Genomic DNA, 18,419 nt, shown 5'->3' with positions numbered 1-18,419 from the left:
GTATGTCATGTTTATAGACTCTATATATGACAGAGTAATGAGGTTTGGTCTTGGTCCAATTTTATGGGAAGTTGGTGCGTTTGGACTTAATAAAATAGAGTGTTGGTTTTTTGATGTTGGTTTATTGTCAGTTTGTGTGTTACAGAAAAACAAGTTGTTGCAAATGATTGCTACTGATGTGAAAATGGAACTTTGACATATGGTGGTTATGTTACTTCTGGTTTCTAGTTGAAAAGTTGTTCAAATTGAAATAATTCCGCCAGAGATTTTGGTTTTGGGTCAAACAACGAGTTTTTGATAAAAAACTTAAACTCCTAAAATACCTAGAAGATTGGTTTGAAATTTGGCAAGAACATCCTTAGGAATTAATTAATTAGGATTTGTTCATGACAAGATGATGTTTGATAGGGATATTTGCATACTCTTTTGAACTTTTATTCTACTGTCTAAGAATCCCTGTTATCTTTGTGAAATACAACTCTGTTTGGCTGTTGGTATGGGTGTGGTCGTGATTGATAGGGATATTTGCATATATTTTTGAATGTTTACTCAATTGCATACAAGATGATATCACTACTTGACCAAAATGTATTACCATTTTTGTTGCTAAGGGTGTGGTTATGTTGCTAGGCATATTTACATACACTTCTTGAACGTTTGATCACCTGTCTAAGAATCCCTGTTGTTATCTTTGTGTAAATACAGCACCGTTTTGCTGTTGCTATGGGTGTGGTCACGGTTGCTAGGGTATGTGTATATTTTTTTTAATGTTTACTTTATTGACCACCAGATGTTGTTGTTATATGACCAAAATAAACTGCCATTTGGTTGTTGCTAAGGGTGTGTCATGGTTGCTAGGGCTAAGTTTGTTGAAATTTTTAGGTAAATCTGCAGCATAACACTTCTAGGAACATTTCACCAAGTTTCAAACTCATTGACGAAGTACGTATTGAGATAAATATTTTTTACCAAAAACTCAACATTTTTTACATATGGTGGTTATGTTACTTCTGGTTTATAGTTAAAATGATTGCGCCAGAGATTTTGGTTTTAGATCAAACAACGTGTTTTTGGTAAAAAACTTAAACCCCAAAACTACCTGGAAGATTGGCTTGAATTTGGCAAGAGCATCCTTATTGCCTACAAGATGATATCATTACTTGACCAAGATGTTTTACCATGTTTTGTTGCTAAGGGCATGGTCATGGCACAAACAGGCATATTTACATACGCTTCCTAAATGTTTGATCATCTGTCTCAGAATCCCAGTTGTTATCTTTGTGAAATACAGCACCGTTTTGCTGTTGCTATGGGCGTGGTCATGGTTGCTAGGATATTTGCATATTTTTTTAATGTTTACTTTATTGACGTCCAGATGATGTTGTTATTTGTCCAAAATAAACTGCCATTTGGTTGTTGCTAAGGGTGTGTCATGGTTGCTAGGGCTAAATTTGTTGAATTGTGAGGTAAATCTGCAGCATAACACTTCTAGAAACATTTCACAAAGTTTCAAACTCATTGACCAAGTACTTATTGAGAAAAATATTTTTTACCAAAAATTCACAATTTTTACATCTAATTTGCATATCACACATGGAATTATTATATGCTTACTATTCCTTTGTCCATACATCCCAAGATTCATTCCCATAAAATTTCAGTCCAATCTGTTCAGCAGTTATGGAATTATATATTTTTTACCAAAATGACACATTTTTAGCCCTAATTTGCATATCACTGATCGGATCATTGTACCATGAATAACTCTTAGTAATAACACCCTGAAGAAAGTTCAACCACAATTTAAGCCTAATCTGACGAGTGGTTCTGGGATTACACATTTTTGACCAAAAAGACACATTTTTTACATCTAATTTGCATATCACACATGGAATTATTATATGCTTACTATTCCCTTATCCATACATCCCAAGATTCAATCCCATAAAATTTCAGTCCAATCTGTTCAGCGGTTATGGAATTACATATTTTTTACCTAAAAGACACATTTTTAGCCCTAATTTGCATATTACTGATCGGATCATTGAACCATGAATAACTCTTAGTAATAACACCCTGAAGAAAGTTCAACCACAATTTCAGCCGAATCTGACGAGTGGTTTTGGGATTACACATTTTTGAACAAAAAGACACATTTTTAGCCCTAATTTGCATACTACTGGGGAAATTCATCATGTCCTGAACAAATCCACATTACCTCATCTCTAAGTATGTTCACAGCAAATTTCATATCAATATACCCAGTAATTTTGGAATTAAGGTTTTATTTTACCAAAAAACACATTTTTTTACCCAAAATCCACATCTTTGATTAATAATTGTCAAAACAAATTGACGTGCATATGTATGCCATAGTATGCTGTCCTTGTACCAAGTTTGAACAAAATCGGTCCAGGCATGTCTGAGAAACAGCTCCGGACGGACGGACGGACGGAACCCAAACCATAAGTCCCCGTTCCGGACTTCGTCCGGCGGGGACTAATAAAACAGGCTAAATCAGTATTTAATGATATGTGCAACATGGATACAAGTGATGAGTCTGGATTTGAGGAGAGTGAGTCCGAATATTGATCAAGTATAAAATGTAATCAGCTTTCATAATCACAGATCCACATGAGATGAATGTAACCTTATCAATTTCTGAGTCCTGGTCTTGGTAGCGAGTAGACCGATGTATGGCGTAGTGGGGTAGGAAAGCTAACCAGAGACAGAGAGTACTCAAAAAAACTCTACTTCTTTATTGCTACATAAGTATGCACATGAGATGGATACCTTGCATTGAAATTTACATAACAATGCATGGCTTTATTAATTTTCTGCAATAGTTTTCACCCCCCCCCCCCCACCATGCCTGCCTATAATTTGTCTTTATGCCCACCTAAAGCAAAACATATCGACATCACTGAATTTAATTATTAATACACACATATATTACATACATACATACATAAACACATAACCATCTATTTAATTTTATCACCAAATCTTGTTTTAAATCAAAACATCACACGGTTTGTATGATAATATTCATTAACACCAACACGATTCAAACTAGACATTGCAAGAAATGCCCCATCCATCTCAAACATTCACAAACACATTGACACGGTGATGACTTGATTAAATTCTGCACTTCAAATTAACTTTATTGCTTAATATTGAATTTGCTATACCATCAAATCAAACCGCCACACACTAAAATGCATGCTGCAAAAATTTCATTAGCCTAAGTTACTTGAATTCGAAATTTCCTCTATTGACAGTCATGTATAACTGGGCGTGGTTGCTAAGGTAATCACTACAAAAATGACACTCACTACAACATATTGAATAAAAATATACACTCAATAGAATCAAACATTGTACGAATCAATGTACTGAAATAGTTCATTTTCTTGCTTGTGCAATTAGTATTGTATTCTAAATCATGGAGGGAAAAAATATTTTCCTAATAAATTCTACAATTCATGTCGACCAACCGAGAAGCAGTGTGTCTTTGAACACTGCCAACAAGTCAAATTCTAGCAAAACTATTTACACGCCTGAGTCACTATATCTATCCCTATTTTTTGAAATGCTACATTCATCAACTAAAATATACACTTTATAATAATAATAATAATAATAATCTTTATTTGTCCAAATAAATTCGGAAATTTGTTGAATGGTCGCCGCAGAGCAGCGCCCTAGTGCCCTAGTGTTGAAGAAGCAGGAGGAAACCGGAGTGCCCGGGGAAAACCTGCGTTGTTCGGCAGGGTCAAACTGAGCATCACCCTTCTTACATGCAGACCTAGTTAAATTTTAAATCAAACCCAGCCAACACCAGGCGGGTTCGAACCCAGACTGCAGAGGTAAGAGGCGTACGAGCTAACCGCTCGGCCACCGACAACCCTTTACTGTGGTTGTCTAATTTAACTATACTAAAAACTATACTACAGTTCTAACATGTCGACAGTTTCAGAACCAAGCCTTAGCCAAAAATTTAAACTGGTCAGTACACCACCTATGGTTAATATTGACCACAAATTTACAGATACAATGTCAATTTATAAGTAACTGACTATTTATTACAGAAAATATATTTGTTGCTTTATTGAAAAAAATATACAAGTTGCAACTAATGTAGCTTTATTAAGTAGACATCACAAAAAAGGTCATTTTTAATATTTGTTATTTGTTATAAATAATTCATAATGATTCACAATCAAAAAATTAAAATTTAAAATTCGAAATAGAACAGAATAAAACTTGTTTTCCATAGATGGGAATTTTCTTTCGTTTCACCCACTTTTTGTCTAATAAGCCATTGTTTATGACGAAAAACCCTGCAACTGATTTTTGGACGCGCAGAACCCACCCAATCTATAAGGCCCTGTCCAGGACTTAGTCCAGCGGGGATCATCATGTCATGAACCCCTTACCCATTTCACCATCAATTCTTGCTACCGTGGGAACATGCTAGTGCACCCATCAACTCTACTATAACTCTTTTGATATAGCTGAATGTAATGTGAATCCAACTTAACTATATGCTGGGTTTTGATTTATGTTAAGTAATTAAGTTAAGAGCTTTTAATATCAGTCAAATGTTAACATGAAATTAAACTTAAATTGTGCAAAAGAGAATTTGATGTTTTTGATTTGGTCTGTTCAAAATACGAGCTCTGGCAGTGTCCTTCATAAACAAATACATGAATACCAAATGCACTGAATGACAGCATATGACCACTGAAGGTAGCCTTCAGATTTCATTTGAATTAATTTTGTGAAATACTATTAATTAATTATTTTATTTAAGTTATACATATACTAAATATATTGACATTTAAGAATGCAGCCTTAAAATTAATTAGCTGGCTTCACGGACATAAAAATTTCCATGTAATTCACATGTACCAAATTTCATTATAATTTAGCCAGTTGTCTGTATGAAAATGCCACAGGCCATCTATGATCGAAATGTAGAAGATTGAAATACAAAAGGTTGACTCCGTGAGGGATGATGGATGGGCAGCTTGGTCAAAGATCAGACATCAACTTATACCTAAAGCTCCGCTGTCTATTTTTGACTGGGGAACTCGAATGTAGATGAACAATGTTTAAAAGTTCATCTAGTTCTATAACTCTGCTTGCTTTCTCTTAGTAAAGAGACGACAATCACTTAGCTTTTCTTCTTTTTCTTTGTGGGAGTTGCTTCATGTTGCTTCCTCGTTCTTGGAAGTTTAAACATTTCTTTTAATTTTCTTTTTTTTGTTTTTGGTACATCTTTAACAGTAGGCTGGTTCATAAAATTACAAACTTTCACCAGAATTAAAATCGGTACATACAAATTAATGAAAAGATGAAAAGGGTGGCTGCCAATGTGTAAGGACTCTTCAACCACATGTGACGGAGACAGTTTAACACATGAATGACCTGGCTCAACATCTGAAGAAGATGGCACAACTTTTGAAGGAGATGGCTCAACATCTGAAGAAGATGGCCCAAGCTTGAAAGGAGATGGCTCAACATCGGAAGGAGATGGCTCAACATCGGAAGAAGATGGTGCAACTTTGGAAATAGATGGCATTACTTTTCTATTTACCAGGCAGGGTCCCTTTATTTCCTTAAGGGTGCTCTTTGCAACTTGTGTACGAGTGATAACAAGCATTTCTTTAGCCATAAGAGAAATATGGTACACAATCTTATAATCATCTGTTTCAAATATAGAATTGTCTGCAACACCAAGAACCTGGCCAATGACCTGTGAGATTTTCTTATGTACCAGGGGATTCTTGTATGGACGACTTGATCCAGTTGATTCTTTCTCGGGCATACCACTTTTGTTCTACATAACATAAACAAGGAAAAGAGAATCATCAGTCTGGCTGTTTTCAATTTTTAAAGTCATTTACACACATACACATACACTTGTGCTTGTTTCGTTTGCATATTTATTAGGGTTTCGAGGGCCTATTGAAATTGTTCTGTTTATTATTATGATTCCACAACTTTGACCGTCTGCCATTTCAACACCGTTAGTCCGATAGACTTCATACTTGATATATGGGTATAACTCAAAAACAATATTTTTAATTTTCAAAATTATGCAAATTGGTCTCATGACCTAGCAGCCATCTTGATTTGTAACCTTTAAATGTCCCTAATTTGCATAAAAATTAACATATAAAAAATATAAAATAGAGAAATGTTAGAGCATGTTGCCAAGAAGCCACATGTCAACTTTCGACTCTTCATGTTTTGCCGTTTTTGGAGTCTTTGACTTTTGAATGATTAAAAGTTATATTTTTGATGCAGTCTGGGAAACTGGGGATGCCTATAGCTCAATGTATAAGGATGCATGCCATGCAAACACATTAATATTGGTGTCATATTTCATATCTCGGGTTCTAAAAGACTTGGGTAAATTCTGCTTCATGGAATATCGCAAACTTGTATACGAAAGGTTAATGCCAGATTTTGGGTGACCTTTCATGACCTTTGACATACGTTGGTCTGAAACTTTGCATGGCTGCCATTTCAATACCATTTGATCATATAACTTCATACTTGGCATGTTGGTATGAGTCACAAAGCCATTTCATAAAATGCCAAAATTATGCAAATCGGTCCATGAACTGGCAGCCATCTTGAATATATTGATAAATTTACAATATTTCAGACTTTGGGAAAGTTGTATAAATAATATTGGGTGGATGTATGTAGATTTTAAGACCAACATAGTGTGCCAAATTTTGGGATGACCTTGAATGACCTTTGACCTACTTTCTCATATCTTAGTTTACACATCACTTGAGTAACTTCTGCCCAGGACAATTCATTGCCAAATTTTGGATGACCTTTTCATGACCTTTGAACTTGTTTTCTGTATCTTAGCTTCCACAGCACATTTCCAACAACTGCCTAGCAATATATCCTAAACATTGACATCAAAGTTTTTTGCCAAATTTGATATGACCTTTGGATGACCTTAGACCTACTTAAGAATATCTTAGCTTTCACAGCACATATGCTACAACTGCCTACCACAATATACTAAACATTGACAGCAAAGTTTTTTGCCAAACTTTTAGATGGCCTTTAACCTATTTTTGTGCATCTTAGGATTGACAGTACTCGAGTAATTTCTAGAATATTTGAATATTTGCTCGAAACACGTTATTACTGCTTTTTTTTAATTGTTTGTTCACTTGTCTAAAATCCCTGTAGTTTTGAAGTTTAAGGGGTTTTGTATTAAATCAAAAATCACATTTTCTGACCCAAAAACTGACATCTCTGAATCATTTTCATTTCAACAAATTCAAAAACTAGACACCAAAAAATAAAATGACCACCAAATATCGAAGCAATCGATCAAGCAGATTTTGACTGTACACTGTTTACACACACATCCACACAGAAACTTCAACTGAAATTAATTGGGTACTAGTATTATTAATACATACCTGAGATAACATGACTGGATATGGATTTGTTGTGCGCATATATTCAAGTAGAACATTAGTCATTGATGTCACTGTTGATCCACAGACTTCAAACTGTCTCTTGGTTGCTTCACGTACACTGGAAAGTAATTGGAGTAAATTACTGAATAACATACATACTTTTGACAATCACTGTTTGCAAAAGTTATGCAAAAATTGAAAATATGGTGAAATAAATGAATCTACATGTACATTGTTTACTTATGCTGATGTACAATTAAAAGATGAAGGGTTGCTCTTTGCTTGTTATGTATACATGTACATGTTGGTATCGCCAAGCTCTTGAATAATGTTTGCTGCAATGTATTCTGGGAAATTTAATGCAACAGAGTGGAAGAGGAGGTCTTACATAAATACTGTTGATAAACATACATGTATTAGTCTATTGTACCACTAACATATAACAAAGCTAGCTATTAGACAATTACAGGCTGCTCTGGAACTTATCAAAACTCATATTTACCTACCTAACCTCGTATCTAAGAAGAGGACAGACTTCAGCAATGACAAGCCGTATCATTTTCTCTACGATTGTATCAAGCATAAATTCACTGCTGTCATTTTTGATGATCTGCAACAGGACTTCCCCAATAGCAAATACTTCCTTGACTTTAAAGTTTTCAATTATGTAATCCTGTGTTGTAAGAACAAACACAAAACAGGCAGATTTAGATATTATGTAAATATACTTTCTTGTATAGTTTATCAATTAAAATTAAATCAAATTCATTCATTTCAAAACCAAGCGTAGAAATGATAACATACCCTCAATGCAAGACTGTCTACCATGGTTGGACTAACGAAGTTGAATTTAGTCTCACATTCGTCAAACAGCTTCATTGCATATTGTAGGAGTTGATCATTCTCTACAAAATATAAAGAGATAATTTGTTTAAGATGGGGATATTGCTGTGAAATTTTAAACAGAGGGACGTTTGAGGAAAATATCCATCCCCAAATGATACTACCAGGGGAGGGGGGGGGGGGGGTTACAAAAAATTCAAAACAAAACAGCTTAATGTACATGATTTCACATTGTATCATGGGAATGACTTGTACCAATAAAACTAACATATTATAACCTGAAACTTTCAAGGAACTTTTTATAATACTAAACTACCAATATTGATTTTGTACTACACTATGATCATACGGGCCAGGAGATGTGTACTGTATGTGTGTGTACTATTTCTTTTAATTAAATCAAGAAAACTACTTGACTTTCTGACTGTGTCTTACTAGGCAGCTTCACACTACCAAAACCTAGCATGCTCTAAGACCGTTCAAAGTTTTAAATCAGCTCTGGGTCCGCTTTCACACCTGTTTTAGTGAAACAATACCATATACATCAGTGTTCACGCTCGCGGAACGGCTAAATGGCCCTTCAGTTGGTTAATGACAACTTGGATTCATATTAAAACCACCAAACTGGCAACACTGATTTCTTATGTTTACTAACAAACTTCCAGATTAACATTTGAGTGTCGATCTCTCTAGCATCACGACATGCATGATCGTACTAGTAAATTTCCTAATGTTTTCTTAATGCACATTTAAAAGGATATAATCTTCAACTGAAATGGTTTTACATTTATCTATTTACATAAAAAATATTTACAAGTTACATAATACTACTCTAGAACAAGTATAAAATACCGCCAATAGCATTGTAGTACAACTGTATCTGTAACTATACATGTACTTGTCAAAACATAATAAAGTGTTGTTTAAAAGCATGATTGGTCAATATTTTTTATTCAAACTTGTGCCCCTGCAGATTATTAGATTAAGTTCGATTCATTTCAGAACAAGAAATTTGTCACTGCTACAAGAAGTGTACAATACAAAAGTGTGCTACCTTAAAACCCCCATTTTCCCTGTTTAAGCCTTACCTATGAAAAGAATAAGGTTAAACGATAACACAGGGGTGGAAGGGTTAGAAAAACATGGACAGGTTTTCACTCATGACCCTCACAGGAAATCATTATGTAAGACCCAGATATACAATTTCATTAAGCTGAACTTGTTAAGTAGCCCATAAAAGATCTAATGATCTATAAGGGTACTACATTTCAGTTGAAGATGAAACAAGTCACTTCATGACACAGTCCCCGTTGGAATTGTTGAGTATTCATTGTAGTTGTCATTGACAGGTAATGGAGGGTACGGTATTGTCATGTTTATAGTCTCTATATATGACAGAGTAGTGAGGTTTGGTCTTGGTCCAATTTTGTGTGAAGTCGGTGCGTTTGGACTTAATACTATAGCGTTTTGGTTGTTTGATGTCGGTTTATTGTAAGTTTGTGTCTTACAGTAAAACAAGTTGTGGCAAAAGATTGCTACTACTTATGTGAAAAGGGAACTTTGACATATGGTGGTTATGATACTTCTGGTTTCTGGTTGAAAAATTGTTCAAATTAAAATGATTGCACCAGAGATTTTGGTTTTAGGTCGAACAACGAGTTTTTGGTAAAAAAAACTCCAAAACTACCTGGAGGTTTTGGCTTGAAATTTGGCAAAACATCCTTAGGAATGAATGAATTAGGATTTGTTCATGACAAGATGATGTTTGATAGGGATATCTGCATACACTTTTGAACTTTTGTTCTACTGTCTTAGAATCCCTGTTATCTTTGCGAAATACAACTCTGTTGGTATGGCGTGGTCGTGATTGATAGGGATATTTGCATATATTTTTGAATGTTTACTCAATTGCCTACAAGATGATATCATTACTTGATAAAAATGTATTACCATTTTTTGTTGCTAATGGCATGGTTATGGTTGCTAGGCATATCTACATAAACTAATTGAACATTCGATCACCTGTCTGACAAACCCTGTTGTTATCTTTGTGAAATACAGCACAGTTTTGCTGTTGCTATGGGCGTGGTCATGGTTGCTAGGGTATGTGCATATTTTTTTTAAATGATTACTTTGACCACAAGATGATATTGTTATTTGACCAAAATAATCTGCCATTTGGTTGTTGCTAAGGGTGTGTCATGGTTGCTAGTCCAATCTGTTCAGCAGTTATGGAATTAAATATTTTTAACCAAAAAGACACATTTTTAGCCCTAATTTGCATATCACTGATCGGATAATTGTACCATGAATTACTCGTAGTAAAAACACCCTGAAGAAAGTTCAACCAAAATTTCAGCCTAATCTGACGAGTGGTTTTGGGATTACACATTTTTGACCAAAAAGACACATTTTTAGCCCTAATTTGCATACTAGTTGGGAAAATAATCATGTCCTGAACAAATCCAAATTACCTCACCTCTAAGTATGTTCCCAGCAAATTTCATGTCAATATACCCAGTAGTTTAGGAGTTAAGGTTTTTTTTTTTACCAAAAAACACATTTTTTGACCCAAAATCCACATCTTTGATTGATAATTTTCAAAACAAATTGACGTGCATATGTATGCCATAGAATGCTGTCCTTGTACCAAGTTTGAACACAATCAGTCAAGGCATGTCTGAGAAACAGCTCCGGACGGACAGACGGACGCCTGGATGCACGGACGGACGGAACCCAAACCATAAGTCCCCGTTCAGGACTTCATCCGGCAGGGACTAACAAACAATAATGTACATGATCAACAGAATGATTTCTCAAAATGTGACACTGTTTAATAACCATTATACCAAGCCCTAGCAAAGTCATTAGGTTGTTGCTAAGGGCGTGGTCATGGTTGCTAAGGCCAATTTTGTCAAACTTTTAGTAAAACTCTAGAGTAACACTTTCAGAGACATCTAACCAAGTCTCAGACTCATTGAAAAAGTACTTTTTAAGATAAAAGTTTTTGAACAAAAATGAAAATTTTTACACCTAATTTGCATATAAACTATGGAATCATTGTATGAATATTGATTAATATTTCATTGTCAATACATAACTAGATGCATTCCAACTGAATTTCAGCCCTATCTGCTGAGCAGTTTTGGACTTATACATTCAAAAATTCTCCATATTTTTGACCAAAAAACACATTTTTTGATCGAAAACCCACACCTCTGACACGATCATTTTCATTTGAACAATTCTTATCTAGACAACAGAAGTAACATAACCACTAAATATCAAAGCAATTGGTCCAGCAGTTTTTGACTTTTAAGTTGCTCACAAACACACACACACATATACAGACAATTTGTGATGCCAATACTATACCACTACTGAACCTTCAGTTCCAGTTGTGTTAAAAATATGTTGTAACAATCAGCCAGAAACTTGTAAGTCAAGTCAACGATAAGAAATGTTTGTGATAGATGATGTTGATGATAACAAATGGTAATTAAACTCAAGCCTGGAACAGGCTAGTCCCCATCACAATTGAATATGTACCAAAATGTCTGAAGTCCTCTCTTATAAATTATCTGTAACTATACATGTACATGTATGTTTTACATTTAAATTCACAGCAACAATTATTACCAATTATATTCTCTAAATTTCATGTAAACTCAAGTTATCCGCCCAACAATCGGGAGCTCAAAGTGGCTCTATTTGCCGATGTCATAGTGACCAACGGAAACACAAGACATGTAAGGCTTAATTTGAACACCACGGTAATGTTATCATTACACAGAGTGCATACGAGTAAGAGTTCACAAAACTAACTACTTCTATTCATTAATGTCGTCTAAGTCCAAATTAAACATGATTTTTCGCAAACAGAATCATTATTTACATCGTAAACGATGATAGAGGAGACAATTTCAGTTGCGACTATGTTGAAATTTAAATTTTACTCCCCAAAACGCGTGCTGAAATCAGATCGGAAAATCCCCCACACTGTGCGTAATCTATCATCGGCCTACCAGTATAAATTCAACTTGTATGTGTATTTTTTTCTGAGGTGATTATCTGGCATAAAATCTGGTTGGGGGGGGGGGGGGGGATATAAGGATGAAAGATGCTAGTTTTTTTTTTTTTTTTATAAAGTGGAAATCTATGGCAAGTCTAAAATATGGGGTACGTTACATGTATCTCATTATTGTTAGTCTGGAACCTGACATTACTATATTTCGATTTGAAAGATCTCCATATCCTCTAGGTGTTAACTCTGGCCATGCCACCCCTTTTGCAAGGGCCAAATGTCAGTAGGAATAAATCACAAAGGGCTGGTCCATAATCACTACACATTAATATTCATTATATTATACCAGCATATTGATGGTGTAAAACAGGCTATCTGATTGGTCGAAAAATGACTGTGGTATATTGGTGACATACCACAGTCAAAGAAAATGTCATTTTAAAATGTTTTATGCAAAATTTTAAATATACTGGTCAAATATAATAGCAATAAAACACCCCCAAAATGGTATACGTATACCACTCGATTTTGACCAGTTGAACTCCATATATGCACTCGCTTCGTGTCATATGTCGTGAACTTGTCAAAATCCCATGGTATACCATAGCTGGGGATGCTTTATACTTATAGTCTATTGCTTTATTTTAGACACCTGGTCAAATGTCGTTGAACTATGCAAATGTACATAACCCTTACTCGCGCACAGCTAGCTAGCTGGACAAGCCTCCGGTCGATGTCACATCGCTAAATTTACATCATGTGGGGATGCGATGACGTTACATTGTATATATATGTGAGCGTAGTGGGGGGGTGGGGGGTGGGGGGCATACAAGTGTGTGCTTAGAATAGTAGAACTTCCCAGATGCGAATATATCACAATCTTTCAAATAGAAATATGGATTCCAGACTACATTGTTGTGGGTGATACTTGATTATTTTTATCAAAAACATGTCTGACCCTAAAAACTGAATGCTCAATAGTAGGAAGGTCCGTTCCAGGTTACGCGCAACGCGCCGCCAATTATGGTTCTTAAAAGTTACATGACTTGAGTTCAAAGGGTTAAGGTTGTTGTATAGGCTATTTTTCATCCAATTCTTTATTGTACAAATATTGTTGTAACTTTGTTAAAAATAAAGATATTGACACCAAATTTTCTGAGTTTGTCCCTTTAATATTCATCATAACATTAAAAACATTAAAGTAGAGTTTGTTTAAATTATGATGAAATTTGACACCTGTGTATATTATTATATCATATTTTTCATATTTTCCACTCTGTAATAGGCAATTTTGATTTTTTTTTTTAAATTTATTTACAGTTGTGATCATAAATATACATGTCAAAATCTGTCTAGACAAAATTTTGAAATTTTGATCCAAAATGCTTCAAATTAATTGTCAAAAAGGCAAATTTTGTTGTATGCGTACCCCATTTTCAACAAAGTAGTGCCGAGTGCCTGTTTCACTAACAAAAAATCCCTCTAACCAGTTTCTCGTCCTTCATCTCAATTATCAAATAAAACAAACCCGAATTCCCTAGCATGTATAATAAGCTAGAACGAGTAAAATGAAGAAACGTTCTAAATGGTCAAAAAGGCAAAAAAATCCCATTTTTTGACAACTTTTCAACCATTTCGCGGTACTTGTAAAAACAATACTTGCGAACGCGTAAGTGATTCTGTCTCTTTGAACCCTCTAGAATGAATGAAAATCGTAATATGGCTTGAAAACAGGTTAACACTCTGATATATGGCCGCTTACATTGCTAATATGTAGCGTTTCGGTAATGCGATCAACTGTGTCAAGGCTAGGGGGACATCAACAAACTCATGCATATTGCGCATGCGTATCTTTCAATACGGAGCATACGGTCGCTCAGTTACTTTCTACAGCGTGATATGAAAATTTTTAGCTGCCGTTGGACAACCCTCGAAGACTCACTACCATATTTGGCATACACTACCACGATGCCGAAAACGAAACTAGGTAAAAGACGTTCCAAACTTCGTTACGAGGCCTTGGCTGAGAATGGAGGGACAGTGTTTCCGTGTGATCATATCTAGTCATGACTCATGCTTGCAGACGTAACTTGTACGTGCGGGGTGACGGTAGATTATGAATATGACCTTGGAGGACAATTGTCAGACTAGACTTTCGAATTACTCCCTCTGAAACTACGCACCGGACTACAGCAAATCTTATGTATTTTACGCATTTTCAATAAAAATTACATAGAAAAAATTGTGTCTGCAGACAACCATAAATTTGTGTCTGCAGGCAACCATACGCATATAGCCAAAGAAGACAGAGCGAGTTTGCCTACAGTGTGAGCTCACACGTGTGAACGGCGCGGTACAAGCAAACATGAGGTCTATGAGTATGATGCAAATCGTCGTTCCTGAAATTGCCTGTTCGATAGTCCATGATGACTCAAATGTACAATGTGAGCAAAATTAAAATGTTTCAATGTTTCAGTTAGGTCCTCAGTGTAATATTGACGTGTGTTACGTATCATTCCCTGGGAAAATCATGATTTCCATCCGCAGATTGCTATAAATAAACACAGTTGCTTTGATTTGTTTGTTGTTGTGTCTTTGATTACTTGATGTGTCGCCGATGTCGGCATGCAATCTGAAAATGGTTGTTTTATTCAGGAAAGCGACTCTTAAAACGTATATAAGCCGTTCATAAAATGCTCAATATTTGTTGTCACTATCAGCTAGTCATGACATCGACTAACATCGTAGAGACATACTGGGATTATATTTACCGCTACGGAGACCAAACTTGGCTCGATCAGTATTCACCGTACCGCATGCATTTGTTTTCAAATACATCGCTTGTGGTTGTATCGATGTGAACTCGTACTCGCACATGTGACACGGTGATGTTATATTTGCCTTTTAGTCTAGAAACGAATACGACGTGAATAGTAATACATGTAGTTTAGTTAAGATTGACTGCTTTCAGAGATGACACCGTGGCTTTTGGAAATAGAACAAGTTTAATCAATCATAAAACAGCCTTCACCGAATTTTGAAAAACAAAACGTGGAAGGAAAATCATTTGACTTGAGATCGTGTACGTGTGTACATAATACATCGACGCCGTACTTCTGAACTTAAACTCGGAGTGTGGGCAATACTTCTGCGGGCACCTGATTCTGTCAGAAGCACATGCTCACGATGACAAAAAAATTGTCATCCATCAAACGGTTTTTTTCGTCTTTAAATTTATAACAATTGACAAAAATGCCGACACTCAACGTTTTACAGTCAGGCATTTAAAATACTAAAACATCTTTACGGCAGACTCTCACACTCCCCGTACGTGTGTGTGTTACTCAGGAATTTGTCGTAGAGGGCGCATCAGACTCCCCAGCAAAATGTCAATTACTCTTAGTTGGTCAAAGTTTGTGGCTGTGTTACTGCTTATTGACGGTATGCCCTTTGCTAGTTCCGACTCCAGTGCGTCTAAATAAAAATGTATGAGTGGATTTACATAGTTTTATTGATAAATTCACCTGACGTCCTAGCCCACACAGATACCTTAATGTATACATACCTATCCAATCTTGCATTGTTGACAGTTCTATGACGCCATCTTGTATAAATTTTGGTGGGTCTAATACTAAGCGGTCATGGTGTTCCGTTGGCGTGGAGCCAAATAGTATCATCAGTACACGATCTACGACTTTATCCAAGAAAGAGCGCTTGGCTGTGACACGACCAGAATACAGTGATGCAACACCATCCAGAGCTCTGACATCATCAATCCGCTTGGCCTTGTGTAAATGGAATTCCAAAAAACGATGGTGAGCTGTATCCCATGTACTCGTCGAAGGCCCACGAGCTCGACGAGCACTCGATCCCGAATCAGAACCACTAGTTGTTGCTGATCCGCGGAAAGGGCAGGTGGACTTCAACCTCGGACGTAATTTTTTACGGCTACTTTCAGTACTGGAAGTTGACGTTGACACACATTTCCTTCTTTTCGATAACCCCACATCAGTAGACATTATTGTACAGGCGCGGGTCACGCTCATAGGATCATGGGTATTATGTTTCGCTGAAACGTGCTTCGTGTTCCGATGTCCCGGATGTTGTAGGTCTCACACATGTTTGGTCGCGCTACTCAGCCCACAGTCGCTTGTAAACTGCGATTCCTTTCCTAAATGGTTTTATTCTTGTCTATGACGGTTCTAGTAGAGAACAATGACGTTATTATAGGCTTCGGCGATATTCTTATAAAATCGATCGAACCCTATAATAACGTCATTGTTCTCTATTGTTCTCTATTAGGACCGTCATAGACAAAAATAAAACCATTTACTATAGAAAGGAATCGCAGTTTACAAGCGACTGTGGCTCAGCCAGACAACGGCGAGAGTCTTGCAAAGCGAGACTATAGCTACAACTTATAAGTTATATCCAATGGTAATATTAGCAAAACTTGTAGACCTGTCTAGATAAAGTCTCAATTAGTGAAAGCACAGTTACATATTAAACATTTAGAGCAGCAAAACATTAATCATTTTAAAACAAATCCCGCTACCAGTCGTTACTCAGGGTATCCGATACCACAGGCACTCTGTTCCCGGTTGTGTCTTGGGGTAGTTCGTAGTTCTATCAGAATTTAACAAAATGTCGATAATAACGATACTATAGACGTGTATAAGCCAGACGTTTATGAAAGGGGGAAAAATAAAATCGTTACTGTGATAAGACAAATTCACTGAATGCAAACATATTAGAGACTCTATGTATAAGCTTGGAGGAATTATACTGGCAGTATAATTCCTCCAATGTATAAGCTAATATCATTCAGTGAATTTGCACGATCACAGAATTCTTTTTTACCCTTTTCATAAACGGCTGGCTTACATATATCATGGATGTATTAGTCTCACTAATACATCCATGCATATATACACGTCTATACTACAATTTTATACAATATAGTCGAGTTTTGATTTCCTAAGTTATTCATTTTTTTGTCTTGCTAACATGACACATGATTTTATTGTTTGTATGTCCTGTAAATTGTACAATGCTTTGACAATGTAGACACTGAATGAACCCGGCTGGATTTGTTCACCAATGCTTGCGTTTTACCGTACTTGTATCTTTGAACCAGACAGTGTATGTTCTGTTATTGTTTCACTCAGTGGGATGGTTGGTCAGCATTGATAAGGATCTCATATCCAATTACTTCTAATGTTGTCTTACTCATAAAAAACGTGTGTATGATGAAGCGTCAAAGGTGTCCTAATTTATGTTTGGGTGAACTTAATGTTACGAATGTGAACAGAATAAATAGCGTAAAAATGGGTATTTTCTCATCTCATTACACTCAAGCTGAGCGGATGTGTAATATCTTTCAACCATTCACTATCTACTTGTGTTTACATAAATTTTAACATGTATTTTTATTGTATTTGGAACCAGTGTAAATATACGCATGAGTCATTAGGTAAGTCTTCCACCCCGACATACACCGGCAAATCATATGTAATGAAGTCACTCACAAACCTGACCCACTTCTGGTGTATGATTTTTCCTTAAAATAAAATGAATGTACGTTTTGAAATATATTTTGTCACATGCAAAACAATTGCGAACGTTAAGACTACAGTTCGTTGGTTTGCATAGTTTTTAAAAGGAATGACACATATGGAGGTGACAATTTGTCGGGAAATTACAACACACTTGTTATGTGTACCTAACGAATGACTTGTAGCTGTCCTAAAGCTACAATTATAAATACAGATCTAGCGATTTGATTCTTTTGAAAGTCTGAATTGACCCCAGTAAATTAGTCTGGAATCCTGACCTTACCATATTTCGATTTGAAAGATCTCAATAATCATAATGCATTATGGAGATCTTTCAAATCGAAATATGGTAAGGTCAGGATTTCAGACTACAAGTAAATTAAAGCCTCTAAGACGTCCATTGTCGAAACAGAACAATCATTTCTTCTTTCACGTGATCCGAACATGCACATGTCTAACTCGATAAAATCGAGATCTGTGGGACATGTTCCTGTTTCAGACCGTACTTAGGTACTTCGAATATTTGGCGGG

General features: G+C 35.9%; 1 protein-coding gene across 1 annotated transcript; it reads right to left on the bottom strand.

Annotated features, from left to right (window-relative positions):
- Positions 1-4,186: 4,186 nt before the first annotated feature.
- Positions 4,187-16,352, bottom strand: LOC144440448 (uncharacterized). Its single transcript, XM_078129818.1, has 5 exons — positions 15,899-16,352; positions 8,271-8,371; positions 7,973-8,139; positions 7,467-7,584; positions 4,187-5,848 (listed from the first exon to the last, which is right to left on the bottom strand). The coding sequence occupies exons 1-5, from the start codon at positions 16,350-16,352 to the stop codon at positions 5,183-5,185; spliced, it is 1,506 nt and encodes a 501-aa protein (XP_077985944.1). The 3' UTR covers positions 4,187-5,182.
- Between the last annotated feature and the right edge of the window lie 2,067 nt (positions 16,353-18,419).

This window comes from Glandiceps talaboti, chromosome 9 (genome assembly GCF_964340395.1).
Source record: "Glandiceps talaboti chromosome 9, keGlaTala1.1, whole genome shotgun sequence".
Classification (NCBI taxonomy): domain Eukaryota; kingdom Metazoa; phylum Hemichordata; class Enteropneusta; family Spengelidae; genus Glandiceps; species Glandiceps talaboti.
This window is presented reverse-complemented; position numbering and strand designations above follow the sequence as displayed.